The 21,817-nt window shown below is 42.9% G+C and overlaps 2 protein-coding genes across 3 annotated transcripts in view; both read right to left on the bottom strand.

The window, feature by feature from the left end:
- Positions 1 to 314, bottom strand: part of emx2 (empty spiracles homeobox 2) — a 4,200-nt gene extending 3,886 nt beyond the window's left edge. Inside the window, exon 1 of the mRNA XM_072436740.1 lies at positions 1 to 314. This exon is cut by the window's left edge and continues 145 nt beyond it. Within this exon, the coding sequence (XP_072292841.1) occupies positions 1 to 237 (237 nt within the window). The 5' untranslated portion in view covers positions 238 to 314.
- Positions 315 to 2,807: 2,493 nt separating this feature from the next.
- Positions 2,808 to 21,576, bottom strand: eif3s10 (eukaryotic translation initiation factor 3, subunit 10 (theta)). 2 transcript variants are annotated; one of them, XM_072437340.1, is made up of 24 exons: positions 21,382 to 21,576; positions 20,268 to 20,458; positions 17,681 to 17,817; positions 14,892 to 15,055; positions 14,607 to 14,806; positions 13,975 to 14,183; positions 13,667 to 13,838; positions 13,440 to 13,544; positions 12,973 to 13,071; positions 12,763 to 12,879; positions 12,348 to 12,533; positions 11,244 to 11,591; positions 10,725 to 10,829; positions 10,027 to 10,140; positions 9,827 to 9,949; positions 9,557 to 9,710; positions 8,326 to 8,510; positions 7,934 to 8,043; positions 7,658 to 7,857; positions 6,631 to 6,870; positions 5,762 to 5,815; positions 5,578 to 5,683; positions 4,230 to 4,411; positions 2,808 to 3,191 (listed from the first exon to the last, which is right to left on the bottom strand). In XM_072437340.1, the coding sequence occupies exons 1-24, from the start codon at positions 21,428 to 21,430 to the stop codon at positions 3,031 to 3,033; spliced, it is 3,711 nt and encodes a 1,236-aa protein (XP_072293441.1). In that variant the 5' UTR covers positions 21,431 to 21,576; the 3' UTR covers positions 2,808 to 3,030. The 2 variants fall into 2 exon arrangements, with proteins under 2 accessions (XP_072293441.1, XP_072293442.1); XM_072437341.1 differs by lacking the exon at positions 5,762 to 5,815.
- Positions 21,577 to 21,817: the final 241 nt, after the last annotated feature.

The following is a 21,817-nucleotide window of genomic DNA, read 5'->3' on the forward strand; positions in this document are numbered from 1 at the left end:
GTGCACGGGGACGTTGGGCTGATGCGACACCGCCTCGGCGAACACCAAGTCCGGGTTGGAGTAGACGCCCCGGGACGACGTGTGGAACCCGTTGAGGAAAGGGTTCATTTGGCCCGTGTTGCTGTAGCTGAGCGCCGCGGGCCGGATGGGCTCCTCGGACCGGGACGCCGGCACCGGACTGTCCTTCGCCACCAGGGACTCTATCGTGAAGCACCGCTTGGGTGTCGGCTGGAACATGGTCTGGTGATAGTCCAGGTTCCCCAGTTTCAACTCGGAGTCAGCCGCCGCGGAGTCGCTTAGAAAATACTCCACCGCGAAAACGACGCGAAAGTTAAAGGAGGAGCGCGTGAAGTTTGGGTCAAAACAAAAACCGCGGAGCTGGAGAAGAGACAGAATAAAGGAAAAGCCTGGGTGAAAAGCGCCGCTACTCCCACAGTACATCCATGTGTCCTCGCCAGCGTCGCACGGCAGACTTGTTAGTTCATGAGCCTAATTAGCGCCGCAGCCCCGTAAACAGCTCCCTCTGAAGACTGTAATGGCATGGTGATTGGTCGCCTTCCGCCCCGCGCGCGCTCTCGCTGCTGCTGCTGCTGCTGCTGCTGCTTTCGCCTCGGAGCTGGAGGAAAGTGAGGGGAAGAGACGCTTAAAAAGTGCGTCGATGGGAAGCATCAGGGGCGCGGAGGAGGAGAGGCGGAGGAGGAGCGCGCGCGACACGGAACGGATTCGTCCAGAGAAGGAGGGCCCCCCCATCCCGACCCGCACTCACGCACTCACGCACTCACGCACTCACACGGGCACGCGCCATACATATCTCCGGGACGTTTGACACACTCGCGAGCCCCAGGTACACACTCCTATACTTGGCCTGAGTCTGTGTGTAAAAATAAAAGAAGGTTTTAGCCGCGTTAGTGCCGCGCCAAATTACGCACCGACGCGGTTTACACATCGGCCCCGTTAAGAGTGTGTGTTGGCCCCGCGCGGGTTGTATTTAACGACAATGACCTCCATTTAGAGCGCCATTGTTCTACAGCAAAGGGCCCCCCGTTCGTTCCTGTCTGACCGTGACGTGCGCGCGTTTACGCACGCGACAAACTTTTGCATTTTGTTTATTAAAAGCATTTTTTTTTTTTGCACGTTTTGGCAGAGAGAGAGATTTTTTTATTTTTTTTTACAGCATTTTATTTGTATTTGTTTTTGATTATTTTTGCAGAGGACCTTTGTGTGTTCAGATGTTTGGTGCAGGATGTGCGCGGCCTCTTCACGCGCGTCACCATCAGCGGGACGCGCGTGGGACAGGCCCGTGCTGTTACATTAAAATGACTCTCATATAAAGTCTGGTAATGACATGGCCTGAGAAAAGCTTAATTGGACACACCTCACAGTTATTTGTCTGGCATAATAGAAAATACAATGACATGTCTATGCACGTCAGGCTATACATAAGTCCTGTGTGTTTAGGCCTATGGCAGGATAATAATAATAATAACAATAGACATAATAATAGACATAATGATATAATGATATAATAGACGTGGTAATAATTAAGAAGCTACTAAGCTAATATATTAAAATGTCAATTGCCTTTTGTTGTTAAAATGGTCAAAGATGCAATTATCAAGTAGTATTATATATCTAGTAATATTCATTATTATTTATTATATTAGTTTTGCATTAGCTGTTCTGTGTTGAGTAATAATATTCAGGCTAAAGATAGAACACAACAAATGTGTTTAATTCCAAATGGGTTCTTCCTTCTCTGACAAACACTTCATTTTAGTCCAGTACATTGAAAGGCAATTTAAATGTATTTTTGAATAACATATTTTATCTTGTGTTATTCTGCTCTCATGCTCCAGAGAGTGAATGCAGTGTTGTGTTATGTTGTGTTTTTTACAGTGAAGTGTCTGGTCAGAAGCAGCAGCGCCTCACGAGGCCTCAGCGCGGACCTCAGCTGACCTCTAGCGGGCAAAAGAAGAACAACACGTCACATGGAAAATAATGAAGGATTCCAACGTTCCAAGAGCAAATGCCAAACACTTTTCAAGCAAGTGAAGTGGAGTTAGTTTTTCACGTTTTCATGAGAGAAAAGAAAGTGATGGGCACATTTTTAAGGTAGAAAACCGTTCTGCTTTTTAGTCCTTATTTTATTTAATCATAACTTATGTTGTATTGTTTCATATTCACTGAAGCAAGTTTGTGAATTTTGTTTTATTATCAATGGCAATAAACCTTTTCTGATTCATTGTTTTACCGTAAGCAGAGGTATGTTGTCAATTATGACTGGAAGCCTATATTTTTCAATCTTCAAAATGCAGCAAATTTATTCAGATATTAAAAGTTTTTTAATTAATTATAAGTACTCCTGGTAAGTGCTTATATTTATGCACCTGATATTTCCATAAATATGAAATGGTAAAACTATGTCAAAGTGCATTTACATGTATTTAATTGCTTCATTGATATATACAATATATATATCAAACATTAAAATTAGATTTACTCATAAGATAAAGGCCTATGAACGACTGCTGTAAATGTACCTTATAAAGTATGTAGTTGCAGTTAAGTCTCAAGTCAATAGTAGAGGTTAAAACTATACTTAATACTTAAAATAGATGTACAAGTAGAGCAGAGTCCCAAATAACGACATAAAAGAGCAGAAAATGTGTCAAAATAACTGCTTATGTGTTTTTTGGGGGAATAGCGTCTGACAAATGTGATCAAACTACTATAATTTCAGATTCTGAAGTTTTTCTTGATTATTTCCCATTTGTTCACACTAACTTAATAAACACAAGACAAGGAGATTGAGCAAACATGTTTTATTTATTAATATTGGCTTGCTGTGGTGGTTTGCAGCCACAGATCCACAACACAGATGAGATTAGCCTCTGTTTTAAACTTTAATAAAAGAAACTCCTGGAAAGAAAAATAACCTAGTCACACATTTCATTCAAAGAGCAAACGGTTCAGAAGTGGCAGATGAGATATAGGTTAAAGTTATTATTTTGATTGATAATATGGCCGTCTTTAGCGGCGCACTGTGGTCCAGCCGTCGTCGTCGGCCTCGGGTTTAGGGGCGCGGCGCGGGGCCTCCTCGCGCTCCGGGACGCGCTCTCGCTCCGGGACGTTCTCTTTGGGACGCTCCTTCTCCTCGCGCTTCTCTTCACCGCCGCGACGCCAGGAACCGCCTGAAGGACGGGGAACAACGTGAGGACAAGAAAGGCTGGCAACAATTTCAACAACAAACGCATTAAAAAGTAAAATCTAAAAACGGTACAAGAGAAATAACCAAACTAATCAAACCATTATCCTATTGTACATTGACATTTTTGACCAGATAAAGAGGATTATTTTGAATTCCATTTTGTTTATTCTTTTCATGGCAATTCCTTTGATCTTTGTGATAAAACGTCACATTTTAGAGTCAGTGCAACAACTTCAAATTATAGTTGACTGTTTTAATAATCCTAACTGACAAGTCACAATTCTTCCTAATAATCATGAGATCAACAGAAAATCACAGAAACACTTGAACCGAAAGAGAATCACAGCATGAGCACCAGGTCAGCTGGTGAATGCTGCCACCTGCTGGCTGACCACAGAATGACACAAATCACTAACCCTCAGATTCACAAAAAAAAAAGTCACATTCAAGAACATAAAAGTCTAGAAAATTAAATAAAAATATATTTCACATGCAGTGATAATGAAAGTTCTATTTTAGAGGTACATTTTTCAATGCATGTGAAATTCAAAAGGGACATTTAAAGGGTTAAAGTTACATTGATTTTTTAAAATAAAACTTTATTTTTTATTAGGGCAGGGAAAGATCTTTGAATGGAGCTGAAAAAATCTGTTGCATTATGTAAGTGCACATTTATGTCCTGGGGGTGTTTCAATAAAGCAGCAAAAAAAAAAAAAAAAATTGAATAAAAATGAACTTCAACAACAGGAAATGGTCTCGTTCATAATTCGTTATCAATATCATAAACTGAACTGAAGCACTGTGCCAACAAAGACTGAAAAACAATGACAACGTCCACAGGGAAGCCAGACTGTCAAAAAAAGCTCCAGTTAAAAAACAAAAAAAGTTTGGATTGGGTAATTTCAGTTTTATTTTCATTATATTATAAAGATAAAATCTGTTTATTTTCTTTCATTTTGTTTACACAGCCGATCAATAAGACGATTCACGACCTGAAAACCTTTGTGCTTGTGTTTCTCACCTTCTTCCATATCCCGGGGCGGCGGTCTGGTCTCTCGGTCATCACGGCGATCCCTTTCCCGACGGTCTATGCGGCGATCGTCTCTGTCGCGGTCACGGGGCGGCTCTCTGTCCCGCTCCGGCTCTTCACGACGAGAGTCTCTCCAGGTGCTGCGCTCCTCTCCACGGCGCCACACGTCGTCTCTGAAACGCACCAGAGTCGGACCCTTAACAACAGTCGACAAAGGCCCAGAATACAGTCATTTCAATACAGAAGAGCTGCGCTGCCACCTACTGGTCAACTACTGCAACAGCAAACGTGTCAAATACTAGAATCACATCTTTAAACGTATTATCTGAGACTTCATTTTCAGACAAATGTGAAATGTCTGTAAAATTATCACAAAAGGAAAAATAAAGCTTTTTTTTTTTTTATTTGCATTTTAAATCAGACTTCCTATAAGTGATCTGTTCTTCTGTATCTACCTCTGTATCTACCTGCGTTGCACCAATGAAATTTCCCCATGTGGGACAATAAAGGAATATCTTATCTTATACTTTATATTCAAAATGAGCATAATTCCAAACAACATTCAAAATATAGTCTTCATTTTGATATACTGCCCACTTCTAGGTCAGACAATCAATAACATGTAAAAAAATAAGTAAAATATGTGCCTTTTATGGGTTTATTTATGAATATTATGGCTCTTTTAATTGTGTTTGTCTTTGGAGTGTTTTTATATCCACATGCACAGTGGTAGAGCTCGTTAGTTAGCAGCTCTTTGGAAATGTTTCAGTTTATAAAATGTACTTTATACTGTAAAGGTGTCTAAACTGCAGAGTGGATAAACATCTCACCTCCAGTGAACAGGAGCGCCAGATATTCAGAGAGCAACGAGTGAAATAGCCCGAAAAAAAGTGAAAACGCCCCAAAAAAGTGACCCGAGCCTCACAAAACAAAGCACCTGGTTAAACACGGTCACTGCTCGACGAGTGTTGAGTCGTGCATATTTTAATAGCATTTTATACATCAATAACAGCTTTAAAACATCAAGAGTTTGTATTTCAGTCATCGCTGGCTTTGTCTAATCAGAGCCGGAGCTTGTGATGTAACTTGTTAAAAAGCAGTGGCAGAGTTTAACCCGAGGATGCGTTTTTTTGCCCGTTTTGCTGCCATTTAACCTCATTTGTCAACAGGAACTAGAGAATGCAAATAAAATGTGACGTTGTGCTTACGTATAACATAGAAAGTAAAGTGCAAAAGTGGCTCTTCCTGGAACGGCCTTTCAGAAGAACCACAACGTGCGGCGTCCAAATGAAAACGTGCAGTAAGTAAATGTACAAACTTAGGTTCTTCAAGGTCAGACCTCGGGGGGCGTATGATGCGGTCCTCCTCGCCCTCGTCGTTCCGGGCGCCGCCGCGGGGAGGTCCCCAGCTCTCCTCCCGGGCCTTCTCGCGCTCGCGCCAGCCCCCTGCAAAAGGCAAAGCACAGGTCAAGTCGAGCACCGGACGCATTCGTTGGCTAAAACGTGGCCCCCCCCAAGACCCACTTTTTCTGATTTCAGCCGACTGATCAGACTCCTCCGCCGCCGGCGCGTCAAAAGCTAAACATTCAGGTGCGAGACAAACATGATTAGGCCCGTCACGGGAACACATTTCTAGAGGTAACATCGAGCTAAACGGTAGACACTGGACGATCCCAGGAAACCTCCTAAACGTACAGATTATGAGACGCAACACAAATAAATCAGCTAAAACCGACACTTTATGGACGAGATGAATACAGTCCACACAAATACTGATCCTACACCTGATTTAAAAGGGTCAGTAAATTGACCACCGTGACTTGAACACGACTCTACGTCTGGATTTCAACGTGCAATCCTCAGTGGAAATAAAAGTTTGGACACCTCGGCTGTGGATGTTCTTGGAGTTTACGCTTTAAACATCGTTGAATTTAGTCAAGACAAATGTCCGATAAACCACTCAGAGCAAAGTGCGCCCAAGACGTCCTTATTTTGAGGTGTTTGAGAGGCCGAGATCTCACACTTTTACACCACAAACATGTACAGTCTGGACCACAGGTGGGAATGAAGGGACTTTTCTGCCCTTTAGTGAAATATTTGAACCTCAACTAAGACATTTGCAGACGCAATTCAGCAGATTTCTGACGCACTGTGAAAATATCATCTGAATATTGCTGCGTTGATGCAAAATAAACGACTGAAAAAGGTGTCGGATCTGAGCAAAACCAACGAGTCGCGCATCGTCTACAAATCTGAGGTTAAATTAGTTTAACATTTGGGATATGTGAGAAACACGTGCTACAAATAAGCGTCTGTGATTGGACGGTTTCCTGAGTATACCCCGCCCGCGTTTGTCCCAGAGTCTAACGCTGTGACTTGGAGTGAACTCTGACCTGGCCGTACGAGGGGCTTCCACGGCTTCTCGTCATCGTCGTCCATGCCTCTCCGGGGAGCGCGCTCGTCCCGGTCGTCGGCTCCTCGCCTGGGGCCCCAGTCGTCGTCTCTCCTGGGGGGCCTGTCGTCGAGGGCGCGGCGCGGGGGGGCGTCATCGAAGCCCCTCCTGGGCCCGCGCTCGTCGTCGAAGCCTCTCCTGGGGGCGCGGTCCTCGTCAGCGCCGCGCCTCGGGACACGGTCTGAGGGAGACACGCCCACAATCTGTGATGCGTCTTTCTAAAGCCAGATTCAGTTTGATGCACACGACTTTGGGAATTTGAAATATGAACTGCTTCAGTACGTCGAAATATGAACCAGCAACTGAACAACAACTACATGGTTAGTCAAAAATAAAATACAGAACAGTTTGTTGTTTGATGGGACATTCTAATACTGTATATTCCAGACAATAAGTGGCACCTTTTTTCATAGTTTTGGCGGGGGTCCAGAGTGACTGATGTGATATTATTTGTTATTTTCACACTGACCACCACAAGAGGGCGCTCTAGACTCTAAGCAACGCAGAAGAAGAATCTGCACTTCCTCTACCTCTGGAGTTTGTGGAGTTGTTCAGAAGTGACACAGAGGAAGAAGAATTCAATGGATTTAGTGATTTGGGGTAAAACTGATGCTTTGGTAAACTTGTTAGCATGTTCTTTATGCTATAGTTATCTGAATAACTGTTCATATGTTACGTTAACATACCAGACACTTACCACAGTTCTGTCTGTGCCTCATGTAGCTGAAGGTGCTATTCACCATGTTCTCTCATCTGTTATTATTTTAAACTGCATTTCAAGAAAAGAAAATGTCCATTCTTGGTCCTGGATTTTATCAAATAAATATCCCCCAAATATATACTTATTCTCCCGTGCGACATATGTTTTTTCTTTCTATTTTGCCTTTTTTTCGCTGGTGCGACTTGCAATTTATAGTCCGGAAGAAACGGTAAACACTTCTTGCGGCCACACGTCCCCTCAGCCGTACCTCTGTCGTCGTCAAAGCCTCTCCGGGGCCCGCGGTCTTCGTCCAGGCCTCGGCGTATGGGACGGTCTTCATCCGCCCCTCTCCTCGGGCCGCGGTCGTCGTCGAAGCCCCTCCTGCCGCCTCTATCGTCCCTGCGCGGGCCGTCCCGTCTGAACGAGCCCTCCTCCTGGTCCTCGTCGCGGCCCTCCGTTCTCCACTCGCTGCGAAGGAACAAACAGAAGTCAGAAATGGTACGACTTTGAAGCGTGACAATGCAGCGCTGCGGACGTGACGGACCGACTGGGCACAGGACGGCGCCACTCGGAGTCTCCTCCTTCGGTGCGGGCTTCCACTCGCTTCCTCCAGCCGCCGCCGCCGCCCTCCTCCTTCTCCTTTTCGCTCCAGTCCTGAAACAAGGGAAACATGCCAGAGGATTCAGCGCCGCTCGCTCCAGAACAGATATTATAAAAGCAGGTCTGAAAAGTCAAAATGAGACCGCTGTGTCATCTGCATGTCGTTATAGAGCAATTTTAACTTCTGTGAATCAGGAAGTAGCGCCGTTAGCATGTTTGTTGTTATTATTACATCACCACAAGGGTCAAACTTTGCTCTGGCTCCTGAACGTTGTGAAAAGAGTGTAAAAACACAGTAAAAGCGGCTTCATTTGAACGTGATCAAAGCCCACGCACCTTGGGCCTGTCCTCCTTCTCCGGGGCCCTCCTATCCTCCTCCCTCTTGCGTTCCCGCTCTTCGATCTCCTGTTGTCGGGCTCTCTGCTTCCTCTCCTGCTCCTCCAGTTTCCTCAGGCGCTCCTGGTACTCGCGCTCCTCCTCCTCACGCTGCTCCTGCTCCACGCGCTCGGCATCCTCACGCTCTGGAAGGAGGAACACCGCGTTACACTCTTTCATGTTTAAATTACGCTGTAGGGGGCACTTTATCGGCCAAGAAAACTAAATCGTAATGACTAAAACAATGATAAAATTTGCAGACACTTTCATTGTTAAAAACTAAACATAATGAGCGAAAGTTCATATTTTAAATCCCAGAGCCACAAATCAGGCCATGCACAAACTCAAAGTCCAAAGAACACATCTGCACACAATACTTTGATCATAAAGACATTTGTTGGTTGACAAAATCTATTAGTTCGGTTTTACTCAACATAAAATATTACAGACTTAAAGGTTGAATGGACGATTTTTTTGGCCCAAATTTTTGTCTCATTTCCTCGTGGCGTGGACTGCCGATTAGTCCTGTCACGTATCAATCATAAAACGCACCTACCGCTCACCTGCAGCCGTGTCCAGCTCGTCCCCCGAGAGCAGCACGGTTCCGCGTGTCTAAGCGCATGGATCTATCATAATATAGTTCCCTCAATGTAAGGGGCAAAATGAAGACGGAGAAAGACTGTTCGAGCCGACTCAGAAAAAGACGGAAATCTACGGGAGACGAGAGATGTGATGGGATCCATCGCGCTCAAATCACCGAAAAAAATCGTCCATTGCGCCTTTAAACTAGAGCGTGTAATAAATAAATTGTTGTTTTATTTCTAATTTATGCTTTTTATTATTCCACTTCTGAGCCTAATCTGAGTTGCAACAGTGAAATTTCCCCATTGTGGGACAAACAAAGGTTCTCTCATCTTAACCTAAATAAAACTGAAACCAACTAAAACAAAAAAAAAGTACAAAATAACACTGCACTTCACAGATCTGCACATGAATAAAAGATTTGTCTCTTTTTCACCCTTTGCACAATCGTTTATCTGTTTGGGATTAAAAGTTATACATTTGTGTTGAAGGTAGTCGGCCTCAGATTTATTAGATCACTATAAAGTCATTTTTAGATAGGTTATTCATACTTTAACTCTAGTATTTGGACAGATAAGATTCAGCTTCAAGATCTAGAACGTGCTCTCACCCTGCTTGAGCTGCTCCTCGTGGATGCGCTGAGCCTCCTCCTCCTTCATGCGGTGGAAGTCGATGCGTCGGTCCTCTTTGCGCTTCTTCTTCCGCTCTTCCACGCGCTTCTTCCTCTCCTCCACCAAACGCACCTCGAACGTCTTCAGCTTTTCCTGCGACGCAAACGACAAAACCGTTGATCACGCGGTCCCAAACCATCAGTCGGGACGATTACGGAGCGGCATCGTTGTGTATTTGACAGAGAAACGCTCGACTTCTTCCGTCGCACCTCGTAAATACAGCTGCGGGCGGCCGTGATTGTGGACAAAAAGCTCTCCTTGTCCTCGATCATCCTGGACATGCGCTTCTTGTGCTCCAGGGCCTTCTCGCGCTCCACCTCCATGTTACTGATCTGCAGGACACAAACGAGAGGCGGGTCACGGCGTGTTGGGCAGAAGGAAGGCGGAGCCACGCTGGGTCGTCCCGTACCCTCTCCTCCTCCTGGAGCTCCCACAGCTCCATGTCTTTGACGCGCTGCTCCTCGTAGGCCTTTTTGATCAGAGGGATCTCCTCCAGGCGCTTGGCACGCTCAAAGTAGTCGATCTGGAATGAAAATAATGGGCATAAACTAATACTGACGACGAGAAAAACATTATTAAACACAACAAATGACTTAATAAGGAAAAGAAAAATGGTTTTATACATGAGATGAGAACAAAAAGGTGGGATAATACAGTCCAAAGAAAAGTAGGGCTGAAACCAAGTTATTTTAGTAATTGACTAGTGACTTCAAGTTGTTGACTAAAAACATGTTTATTTCTTTATTTACAATCCATCTTATCAAAATGTAAAGTAAGACCATAAACCTTTATTTATTTTGGCTTTAAATAGGCTCAATTAGAATGAATCTTGACCTCAAATAAAATATGTGTCACATGTTTATGTAAAGAATGTTGATATAAGATATATAGCATAACTCATCGTCTGTTGTCAAATTATGTTTAAGGTGCTTTTTATGGTTCACTCGCATTTAAGAATCTGACTGAAAGAGTCAGTGCCTCACACACGTCACTGGATTTATTCAATAGTCGATGAGTCATAATTATTTTGATGAAACGTTGCAGCTCTATAGAGATTTGCCCTCAGACCAAATCCAGGTGAAATGGTTGTATTAAACAGTATCTTACCTTCTTTTCCTGGTTCTTGAGTCGCTCTTGAAGCTCTTTCTTCTCCTTCTCGAGCTGCTCCACCTGTTTGGCCATGATGAAGTCTGGGTCCAGCTCCTCCAGGTCCTGCACAACCACATTTATCAGCATTTCACCCTTTCCCACAGACTTGTGCCGAGATTAAATGGTATTTGTTTCCATCTATTTATGAAGCGGTCATTTTGACAGCAGTGTGGTGACTTTATGTTCAGAAACACACCATTATCTGTTCTTCATGTGGAGGTGGGGGATATTTTTGTATATCAGTTTTTTGGGAAAGATGGACAAACTGAGTGACTCTTTTCTGCTTAAAATGTCCACTCTTCCTGGATCCTGCAGCAGGCGCTTGAAGACGACGCAGCACGACGCAGAATAAAAATGTTAATTTAAAGAACATTTACCACAAATAATGAACCGACAGCGATGCTATCTGACAGTGACTTGTAAAATATTGCTTATACCTAGACACTGGATAACAACGAGTATCTCAAATGAACGTACCTCGATGTCGATGTCCTTGAAGGCCTTGGCTCCGAGCTCGGTCTTCTTGATCTGCTCCAGTCGCTCCCTCACAGTTTTCTTCTTGATCTGTTCGTGTTCTTGCATGATCCTTTCCTTCTCCCTCTCCTTGGCCTCCTGCCGGAGCCGCTCCTCCTCGGCCTTCCGGACCTTCTGCATCTCGGCCTCCTTCTGCTCCAGCTCCTCCTTCTCCCGCTGGATGTTGAGGCTCTCCAGGCGCTCCTTCCTCTCCTCGATGGTCTGTCTGCGGGCCAGGACGCGCTGGTGATCCTTGCGGGCGTTCTTCAGGTACGCAGCGATGGCCAGCTGGTTCTGCTCCTCACGCTCTTGCTACAAAAGGACAAGAAAGAAAAGGAATCATACGACGCATTAAGGGTCAAGATGTTATGATAACAACAGACTGTAATTGACAGAACTTTGGAGAAGCAGCTCAGTTTAATGTACATACCACTGACAGGTCAACACCGATGGAATAGACATTTGTAAATAATTCTAAATCTTGTACTCGTTCTGCACTGCCATTAATTGACATCAAAGTTTAGATTATCAATACACAAACGTTTTATAATTTTGTCATTGGAGGAAATTTGAAAATAACCACACAATAAAAGGTACAAATTGTAAAGTTGAATATTTGTGCCCGCTGGTCACATTTTTAGTTATACAGGATTGTTCATTATAAACTATAATATTGAATTGTCCAACTTAATGCATTAGACCCATGTTTCTCAAAGTTTTCACTATAACTCGCACCTTTTTTCATAGTTTTGGCCGGGGTGCGACTTATACAAATACAAGTTATTTTCACACTTGCAACCGCATTTCATACTCCAGTGCGACTTATGTTTTTTCTTCTATATTATGCATTTTTTGGCTAGTGCGACTTATACTCCAGTGCAACTTATAGTCCAGAAAATACGGTAAAAGACACATTTTTAGACTCTGTTTAAAATGAGACTTAATCGTGGATAAGGAAGTTCTAAATGCTTAATAGATTTGTCTGTAAATGAAACAAACACTGAGAAACCCTGCATTGGACAGAATTAAATGCACAGTGCGTCCCGTGTGATGGTGTCACATTCTCACCAGGATGGACGTGGGCTTGATGACCTGGATGGCTTTGGCCAGAGACGCGGACATGGCCGTGAGCTGGTTCCTGATCTGCGCCGAGGGCATGTTCTGCAGGAAGGGCCCGACCGGAGAGTCCTCTTTGGTGGAATAGTTTAGATCCGAGCCGAAACTCAGGGTCCGGGACGAGTGGTCGAGGCGCACCTGCAGCAGAAGAAGAAAGATATTCCAACGCGTTATGTAAGAAGCAACAGCTGCAGTTTGGCATCATTTTAAGTAGCTTTTCTATTATTTCCTAAAACTTGCAAATGAAACAATTATATCTAATTTGAGCTGGTGAAACAATTCAAAATAAATCTGTTTAATTCAAGCAGAGGAATTTTAAACGTCACTAAAAACGCCACGCAACGATTAATCATCCGACTGTCGTTACCTGAAGGTCGCAGTGGCGGGCGGCGTCCACAATGGAGCGCTCCAGCTGGAAGGCATCCACAAAGGGAACCAGCGTGGCCAGGCGGTTGAACTCAATGCTCTGGTAGATCTGTGCCACCTGAACACAGTCGCAAAGACAAATGTATGTCACTGTAACACGATGCTCGCTTTGCAGGCAGCGTAAGGTTTAAGACGTAAACGAAAGACTTACCTGCTGCAGGAGTCTGAGGATGGTGTTGTTTTGCAGATGAGGGACGTACTGCAGCAGATCAGCCTCCTTCTCCGCCTGATCTTTCACCCACTCCAACACCTACACAGTGGAGTACATTTAAGCTTCAATCGACCGTTTACAACTTCATCCGACTCAAGAGGAGCTATTCAACACTAGAGCCGTAACAAACACCCATTATTGAGGGCGACTGGTCTGAAACTTTAAAACGCATGAAATATAGTGACGGAAGGCTTCTAGATCAACCGTATTTACAAATAAAGTGTACTATTCATGAGCATTTCTACATTTTGCTACAATATCACCGTCTTTGCCCTCAAAATGTCAGTATTGCCCAGGTAACAATTATGATCAAGCCACGACTAGTCACAATTAGCGGATTCATCATTACATCTCTTTACAAACGCTTTTTCTTTTTCTATTCATACACATTGTGCTCTGACCCGTACCTTGGTGACTCTGCCGCTGAGCTTCAGAGGGTGGAAGTCGACCTCGAGCCAGTTGTACAGGTCCTTCACATCGGGGACGACGTACTGCAGCAGGTTGAATCTCACCTGCGGAAAAACATCACGTTGAGCGCGAGCCAGAAACACGCTCGTACCGTATTCTTCAGAGCGTTCGTACGAAAAGACGAGCAGGTTTAGACGGTCTTATACTAGTAATAAAAAAAAGGTACCATGTCGTTGATGAGGCTGATGCGCGTGGGCGGAGACTGCAGGCCCAGCAGCGTGGCCAGCCGGCGGTGCTTCTCCACGATGATGCCGTCCATGTCCAGCAGACGAGCGATGTCCGTGCGCTCGGGCGTGATGGGGATGGACAGAGTGGCCAGGAGGACTCGGGTGGACATCCTGGAAGCACAGAGTCAGAGGATTTTGGACCGCCAGAGCAGATTTGGGACGTTGACGGTGGATATCGGGGCGGCACGTTTACAGTGAAGAGGATAAAGGGACTCGCTGCGACAGTAAAAGTGCTTAAACTCTTTACCTCTGCATCTCCTCCTGGGTGAGGTTCTTGCGCATCTCCCTGGACAGGTGGTAGAGGCGGTGCAGGGTGCAGGCGTGGAAAAGGGCGTTGCCAGACTTCCAGAACACGGTGGACACTTTGTTGTAGTAGTTGGCCATGAGCTGAGGCTTCGGGGGCTTCTTGGACAGAGCGAACAGGCCGTGGATGTCCTCAACTGCCTTAAACGCTTCCTAAAACACACAGTTTAGATCCGCTATTAGAGATTTGGACTTGGAAGTATGAAAACGCATCTTAAATCTGTTCTTGGCCTTCTCGCTCGACATTTTGGATCCTGTTACAATTAGATCCGCAATTACAATTTGGACTCTCGCGTGCTTTATCGACATTTCGAGAACAGGATATTCACGGCAAATTTGCATGATCGACGTTAATTAGACGCATGTTCAAAAACAGAATGATTGAAAGTTCAAGTCCAATGTAGATGAACAACTGAGTGACTTGTGTGCACATTATAGAAACATCTGAAGTCAAGGAGGAGTAAAATATGTTCTAAAACAGTCGGTGGAAGCACAAAAACACATCTTAAATCTGTTCTTGGCCTTCTCGCTCGACGTTTTGGTGATGCGAGTGTTTCATGACGCGATTGCACGGACCTGCCAGAGCTCCATGCTGATGGCGCTGTCGAGCTGCACCAGGCGCGTCTCCAGGTGCATGGACTGGGATTCGGGGTTGTTCAGGTTGATGGCTGTGCTCTGGTTGTGGTGGCGCTGGATCTGACCCAGGTGCATCCTCAGGTTATCGCAGAGCTTACGGAACTCGGCCTTACGGGTGTACTGCAGGCAGAACTTGAAGGCTGCGTTTAAAAAGAAAAGAAAGAGAAAACGCATTTGTTAAATCATTGATCATTTACTTCCAGTACCGTGAAAGAGCTTGCCCACCTTGCTGAGCGATGTCATGGTAGAGACGCTCCACTTTGGAGTTGTTTCGGAGCAGGTCCAGGCACTGGCGATACGACTCCCACAGGAACTTCACCCACGGAGTCAAAAGCAACCGGTCTGTGCGGTCCTGGGTGTCCTCTCCACTCACAGCGCTCAGCAGCACACTGGGGTTTAACGGGACAAAGAGGTTCAGTAAAACAAGGACAATCAAGCCGAAGTGGACACATTTACAGGCGTTTAAAATCAAAGATAAGCAGCGATGAAGCAAACAGCGCCTGATATCGTGGCATCAGGGTTAAAGAAAGGGTGTTTGGATAAAGGGAGACAACACTGCCATCACAATACAATTTTAGTTTTATAAGAGAAGCCAAATGTTGAAAAAGAAAACACCAAAGAAGAAATAATGTTGAAACTTGAGTAATCAGGCTGCAAAAAAGACGGGGGCCCGTAAGCAGTCAAATCTCTGGTGGGCCCGGGGTTCGAATTAGGAAGGGGGCCCGCCGTGCCCATGTATCTAAATTCCTCGAAGAAAAAAAAAAATCAAGATTTAACTAGTAATTTGGCCATATTTGGGGCATTTCCATCGCTTAAGTTTCGTTTTGACAGACATGTCCACTTCACAGTCTTCTCGCTTCTCATTGGCCGAGTGGTATCCCTGATCTAATTTCGATGAAAGCGGGCATCTGATTGGCTGCTGCGTTCGGTTGTACTCTGAAATGCCCGGTCTAATTTTGCCCCAAAAGTGATATCTAGGTTGGCGGGCGTCAATCTCTACGCAATTCAGTCTTTTTAAAGTTGTTTGCAACCAAAGCTGTAATTTTGCACATTAGGGACAATGTCAATGTGGAAGTATCCAAGGGCCCCGCCCCCTTTGGACTTGTTAGCATCGGGGCAATGTATATATGTTAGTTTATTTTGTAGGCTGCAATTTTATATATTCCACAAGATCTCCTTGTGTCAAATGCTGTATACAGTATTTATTTTGTATCTAAGAAACATTATTATATTGAATTAACCTGTTACCACCCACCTATTTTCGCCCTGTGCACAATGGTTGGACATACCCAAATGGCATTGCTTATTAAAAGAGGATCTTATGTTCCACATGTAAGTGTGATGCATCATTAGAAAGCTTAGGCCTTCTAGTTTCTGCAGATGTGCACATGAACACTGTCAGGGCTTCAGAACTTACACTACAGAGGCCCAAACATAAACAAAACATCCTTTTTTAGTCTCGCCTGAATATTGTCAATTTGTAATGGTCATGAGCATGACATATTTCATTGTGTGCATATGCTGTTCACTGTACATGATGTTTATCTTGTTGACAACAACTGTGTAAAGTTTCAGATCTCTAGAAACAGGCATTTTGGTGCTGTTGACCTTTTTGTATCAAAAAGTATATTCGGAACAAGTGATCCAAATATGTGCCAACTGTGCCAAACTGTTTTATTACAATTTTAGCTCCTCTATGATCATAAAACATACATTTTGATGTTTTGTAGGCCACTAATAGCAATTATAACTGCTAAAAACAATATATGTGAAAATGTGTAAATATGAATTTACCCATGAATTTCCCATATAGAGGTTAAAAAAAAAAAAAAAAATTATATTTTTATTTTATTTTTGTATTGGTATAATAATACATATATCTAACAAAATGCACGTCCAAAAGGCTAATAAACTCAGAAAACGTTGTGCGCAAAATCCTGCCGAGAAATCTGGCTCTTTACAGCCTTCCCGGAGCCTTACGCACGATAATACAGAAGATTCTGTGTCAATAAGCCCTTTGTCCCGCCTACCAGGAAAAAGGTCTCCTCATTGGCTACAATAATATGTCACTCAAAGTCTCCTGCGTGCCTGTTAGCAGAAGCTAAGGGCTAAAAACAAAGATGGACGCGCGCTTCAGGAGCGCCGAATTTTTTTCCTCCGGGGGCTGTAACAAACAAACCCGGTGACAGAAAAATTCGTGGATGGTCTCATTCTGTAGGAAACAGTCTAAGGAAGAGATCGATGTCAAACACTATCGTATAAGTCAAACAGGTCATTTGTTATGGACGGAGAAATGCGCCGGACAACCGCATTATCGTCCGGCGAGAAACGAAGAAAAGTTTGTTTACTTGACAATATCTCGAAATCGGATAACTTCAGGAAAAATACAAGTGGATATTGTTTTTCAATGATTCCTTACGGACAGACTGAGTACAAGGATGTACAGAATTAAAGCCGTTTCGTCCGTCATAAACAGCAAACAGGTAGGACATGCGTTTGTAAAAGTTGACTTTCTCACAAACTATTGACAATTGCTTCTTGGGGCATATTATTCAATGTAAATCAATGACATATTCGTTTTGTTGAGAAAATAAGCTTTAAAATGATGTATGACGTGTAGGTATTGACCACGGAAATAAAAGTGATGATGTAAGAGAATATTTGAGCTATAGAAAATGTTCGCCGGCGGACAGGTGGGTGGTAATAGGTTAAACAGTATTGAAAGATCATAATCTCTGGTTTATATGATTCAGTATTTGTGCTCTTCCTTCATATCAAATAAAAGATAAAAGTACTTTAAATTGTTTTACATGCTAATAACGAGGTTTAAAACAACACATTTATCTTGTTCTTATGACGCGGTGATGACGCGCGCGCTTGTGGGCCCCTGAAATTGCTGGAGGGCCCTAACTTTTTTTTTAGATAGGAGGCCCCCCAGGCCCCTAACTCTGAAAATCTATTTCTCAGCCTGGTAATTGTAACGAGTTGTGGTCAGAGTTCATCGTTGAGTTTACCTCTCGGGAGTCTGGATGTTGTCCAGATCCTCGATGTCCAGGACCATCTGTTGAGACTCTCCTTTAGCCGTTTCGGTTTTATCCTCGGCCAGCTTCAGGTAAGCACGAACTACATCCTCCAAGGACTTGATGTTCACCTGAAGACACAGACAAAGGTTAGAGCATGTACAGCTATTTTACATTCTATTAGTTTATCAATACATTTTATATTATTGTATATCTTGCAGTTACATTTCATTATTCCGATTTTATTTGAAAGTAAGAATCACCACACATTTGATCAGAATCAATGAATGCAAATGTGCCAGAGTTAGCTGATATGAGCTCATGTTACTATACACTGAAGCCAGTTTGACCACATGTGTGTAGTTTGTGTTTTTGGCTTAAACTGTGTAAACTGTGACTTTCCTGTGGACGAGGTCACCTTCAAAATAAAGTAACGATAGTGGAAAATTCTTATGAAGTCCCAGATTTGGTTTGGTTTTGCCAAGACAACAAGCACTAAAGGGGAAAAGGAGACAAACTAACCTGTCTGTGTATCACTTTGATAAATTGATGATCAAAGTGCCAAAACAAGCAGAGAAATCCAACTGTTGTTAAATCCTGCACAGGCTTCTTAAATGTATAGACTAAATAGTCTGTACATTAGCTAAAATAGGCAAAGTACATCTGTGACGTTGCCATGTTTGTTTAGGGTCGTCCTTTTGACTCCTGCACAAACTACAAAGCGATGATTGTTCAGCCACTAAACAGCTCAAACTGAACAGCACGAGTCTGAACAGATGGATTCACAAGAGTTTGTGAAACAAATATCGCAATAATTCTCCTGGTTGTCCAGGTTAACAACAAACAGAAGCTTTGCTGAAGTACAGCGTGGCACTCATGGATCTATTACATACCAGGGAAATATGAGAACATTTTACAAAATGACCCAATTCATCAGACATAAAGTCCTGTAAACTTCACATGTCCAAAGCTGCAGAACACAGCGTGTGTCCTAATGTCGACAAAAACCTTAATATAACGTTTGCTGCAGTTTTTAATGGGACATTAACATTTTTATGTATTAATTTATTAGTTGTGTTTGTAGAGCACAATACATTTTTGTATATTCAGTGTAAGGTTCTTGATATAACGTGAATTTTGCACTTGAGAATACTAATCCCTAACAATGAATGAATGGATAATAAGACTAATATTCTTATTGTGAGTAAACCCATTATATCGCTGGACTTGTTAATACAGAGACACACAATAGTATAATAATTCTGTGAGATTTGCACATCGTTACATCACTGTATGCCATTGGTACTTTTGGTATATTTTACAGAATAATTATGCAACAATTTTGTTACTTAGAGAAAAGTAACAACTAATTGACTATTCACTAAAATGGGTGTGGTGAAGTTTCAACATTGTACAGGCAGGAGTTTAACCTGTTACCATCCACCTATTTTCGCCCTGTGCACAATGGTTGGACATACCCAAATGCCAGTGCTTATTAAAAGAGGATCTTACAGCCCACATGCAAGTGTGATGCATCATTAGAAAGCTTAGGCCTTCTAGTTTCTGCAGATGTGCACATGAACACTGTCAGAGCTTCAGAACTTACACTACAGAAGCCCAAATATAAACAAAACATCCTTTTTTTAGTCTCGCCTGAATATTGTCAATTTGTAATGGTCCTGAGCAAGACATATTTCATTGTGTGCATATGCTGTTCACTGTACATGATGTTTATCTTGTTGACAACAACTGTGTAAAGTTTCAGATCTCTGGGATCTTTTTTTAAATCAAAAAGTATATTCGGAACAAGTGATCCAAATATGTGCCAATTTTTATTACAATTTTAGCTCCTCTATGTTTTGTAGGCCACTAATACCTATTATTATAACTGCTAAAAACAATGTATGTGAAAATGTGTAAATATGAGTTTACCCATGAATTTCCCATATAGGAGGTGAAAAAAATAACAATTATAATATTTGCATTTTATTTTTGTATTGGTATAATAATACATATATCTAACAAAATGCGCGTGCGTCCAAAAGGCTAATAAAATCAGAAAACGTGACGGGTAAAATCTAGTCGCCTCCAGACGAAAAATCTAGGCTCTGATGGTCTTTACGCATCTGAATAGATACGATTCTGTGTGAAGAAGCCCCAAGTCCCACCCAGCGTTCGAAAGCTATTTTTATTGGCTAGAATAATGTGTCAAAGTCTTCTACGTCACCGCATGCTAGCGCTTTGTGGATGTCAGAGAAACTATGTGCGTCGGAAGAGGCCACCTTATAAGTCAAACAGGTCATTTGTTATGGACGGAGAAATGCGCCTCATGTGAATATTTGCACTGAAGAAAACTTTGTTTACTTGACAATATCTCGAAATCGGATAACTTCAGGAAAAATACAAGTGGATATTGTTTTTCAATGGTTCCTTATGGACAGACAAGGATGTACAGAATGAAAGCCGTTTCATCCATCATAAACAGCAAACAGGTAGGACATGCGTTTGTAAAAGTTGAGACTTTCTCACAAACTATTGGCAATTGCTTATTGGGGCGTATTATTCACTGTACTCTGCGCACCTGCTGGCAGATGTTCTTGTACTGGTAGAGCCCCTCCTTGGCCAGGTGGCTCTTGCGCAGGTCCACGCACAGCTCCAGGTACTTGAGCATGATGGGCTCGTGGATCTTCTGCCATGTTCGATGCTTCTTGCTCTTGATGACATCGTACAGGACGTCCAAGGCAGGCTGCTTCTTCTCCACCTCCAGAAACTCTATACAACACGGACAGGAATAGATGTCAATGCACGTCAACGTATAATACACACGACACGACTAATGCGGAATGTAGTTTTCGCTGGAAATATCGGATAATGTGCATATTAAGACTATAACTAACGTTTTTTGCAGTATTATTCTCACTTAGCCAAACAATAATCATAAAAGTACATTAAAACGTTATGAATACATTCACCAAATAAAAGTTTACAATGGTAATTGAAGCCTCGTTGATAAAATAATTACGAAGTGTTTTATTGATGAAAATCCTTTACAGTTTATTTACATTTTGGTTGAATAATGCCCCTGTTGCTTATAAACATGTTTTGGTATGCGTTTTAGAGTCTGTACAGTCTAAATAAGGATTATGATTATTATAATTGTCCTTAATTATTCCAATTAACTGTTGCAGTCCCAGGACATATGCAACATACAATTTAATAGAAGAACTGACCCAATTCATTCCAAGTGCTTTAACTGTACTACTTCCTGACAGTATGCAGCTTCTTCTTTGTAGTATTATTAAATCTTTATGACAAAGGAGGCACATAAAGTGAGTAAAGTGTTTGTGGTGTGTGTAATGTAGGCCCTGGGTGAGCGTGACATTAGCGCTACGTAAACTACAACCTACAGCTGAAATAACACGCTCACAAAACTGTTACAAAGCCATAAAGACAATGACAGAAACGCATTTGAACAGATAAAAGACTAAAGCACAGTTATTATTCAACGGTGGAATAATACTCTTTGAAGTTACGTTAGACAGAAGGGAAACGCCATGGCTTCTCCCTCCGCCATTAGCTTCAGCTAGCAGTTAGCTTCCCGAGCCTGAGCTAGCCGGTACGTAAGCTCGTTAGCATCATGTTAGCATCGTGTTAGCATCGGTTCTGTGACGTTGATCGGGACACTTTTCACTGACCGTTTGCTCGTTTGAGCGCATTCTCGGGCCGCTGGAAATACGCCGGCATCTCGGTGGCTTTCTACACAAACTCGTCTGGCGGAGTTGAAGTAAATCTTTTGGATTTTCACCAGTCCATCAAAGCCACGCACTCACGCGCTGCAGCGGTGCTCGCGGAAAAAGGACGGACCTCGTGAACGGCACAGCAAAAGGGTTGCCAGATAATAATTATATCGCCAGATTTTACATTGATAATTATCTCAAAGCGTTCGTTGTAAATGACTGATTAAACGGTTTATGATTTGAGTTATAGTCATTTGTTATATGTGTAGCTATTATTAAATGGAACGTATCAAGTAAAATTGACCGTTATGAGCTTTTAACCATGTTACAACCATGTCCTTATGATTTCTATTATTTTAACAACTCAAAATAGTTGGTTTATGCTAAGACTATG

Source organism: Eucyclogobius newberryi, unplaced genomic scaffold, assembly GCF_026437365.1.
Source record: "Eucyclogobius newberryi isolate DKJ021-1_F unplaced genomic scaffold, fEucNew1.0.hap1 SCAF_8, whole genome shotgun sequence".
In the NCBI taxonomy this organism is placed as follows: domain Eukaryota; kingdom Metazoa; phylum Chordata; class Actinopteri; order Gobiiformes; family Gobiidae; genus Eucyclogobius; species Eucyclogobius newberryi.

What these genes read in the sequence shown, in the direction of transcription:
- eif3s10 (XM_072437340.1), bottom strand. Translation starts at nt 21,430, where the DNA reads ATGCCGGCGTATTTCCAGCGGCCCGAGAATGCGCTCAAACGAGCAAAC. An exon ending in CCCGCAGCTGTATTTACGAG is followed by an intron (nt 9,711 to 9,826) that starts GTGCGACGGAAG and finishes TTTGCGTCGCAG; the next exon opens with GAAAAGCTGAAGACGTTCGA. An exon ending in CGAGGAGCAGCTCAAGCAGG is followed by an intron (nt 8,511 to 9,556) that starts GTGAGAGCACGT and finishes TCCTCCTTCCAG; the next exon opens with AGCGTGAGGATGCCGAGCGC.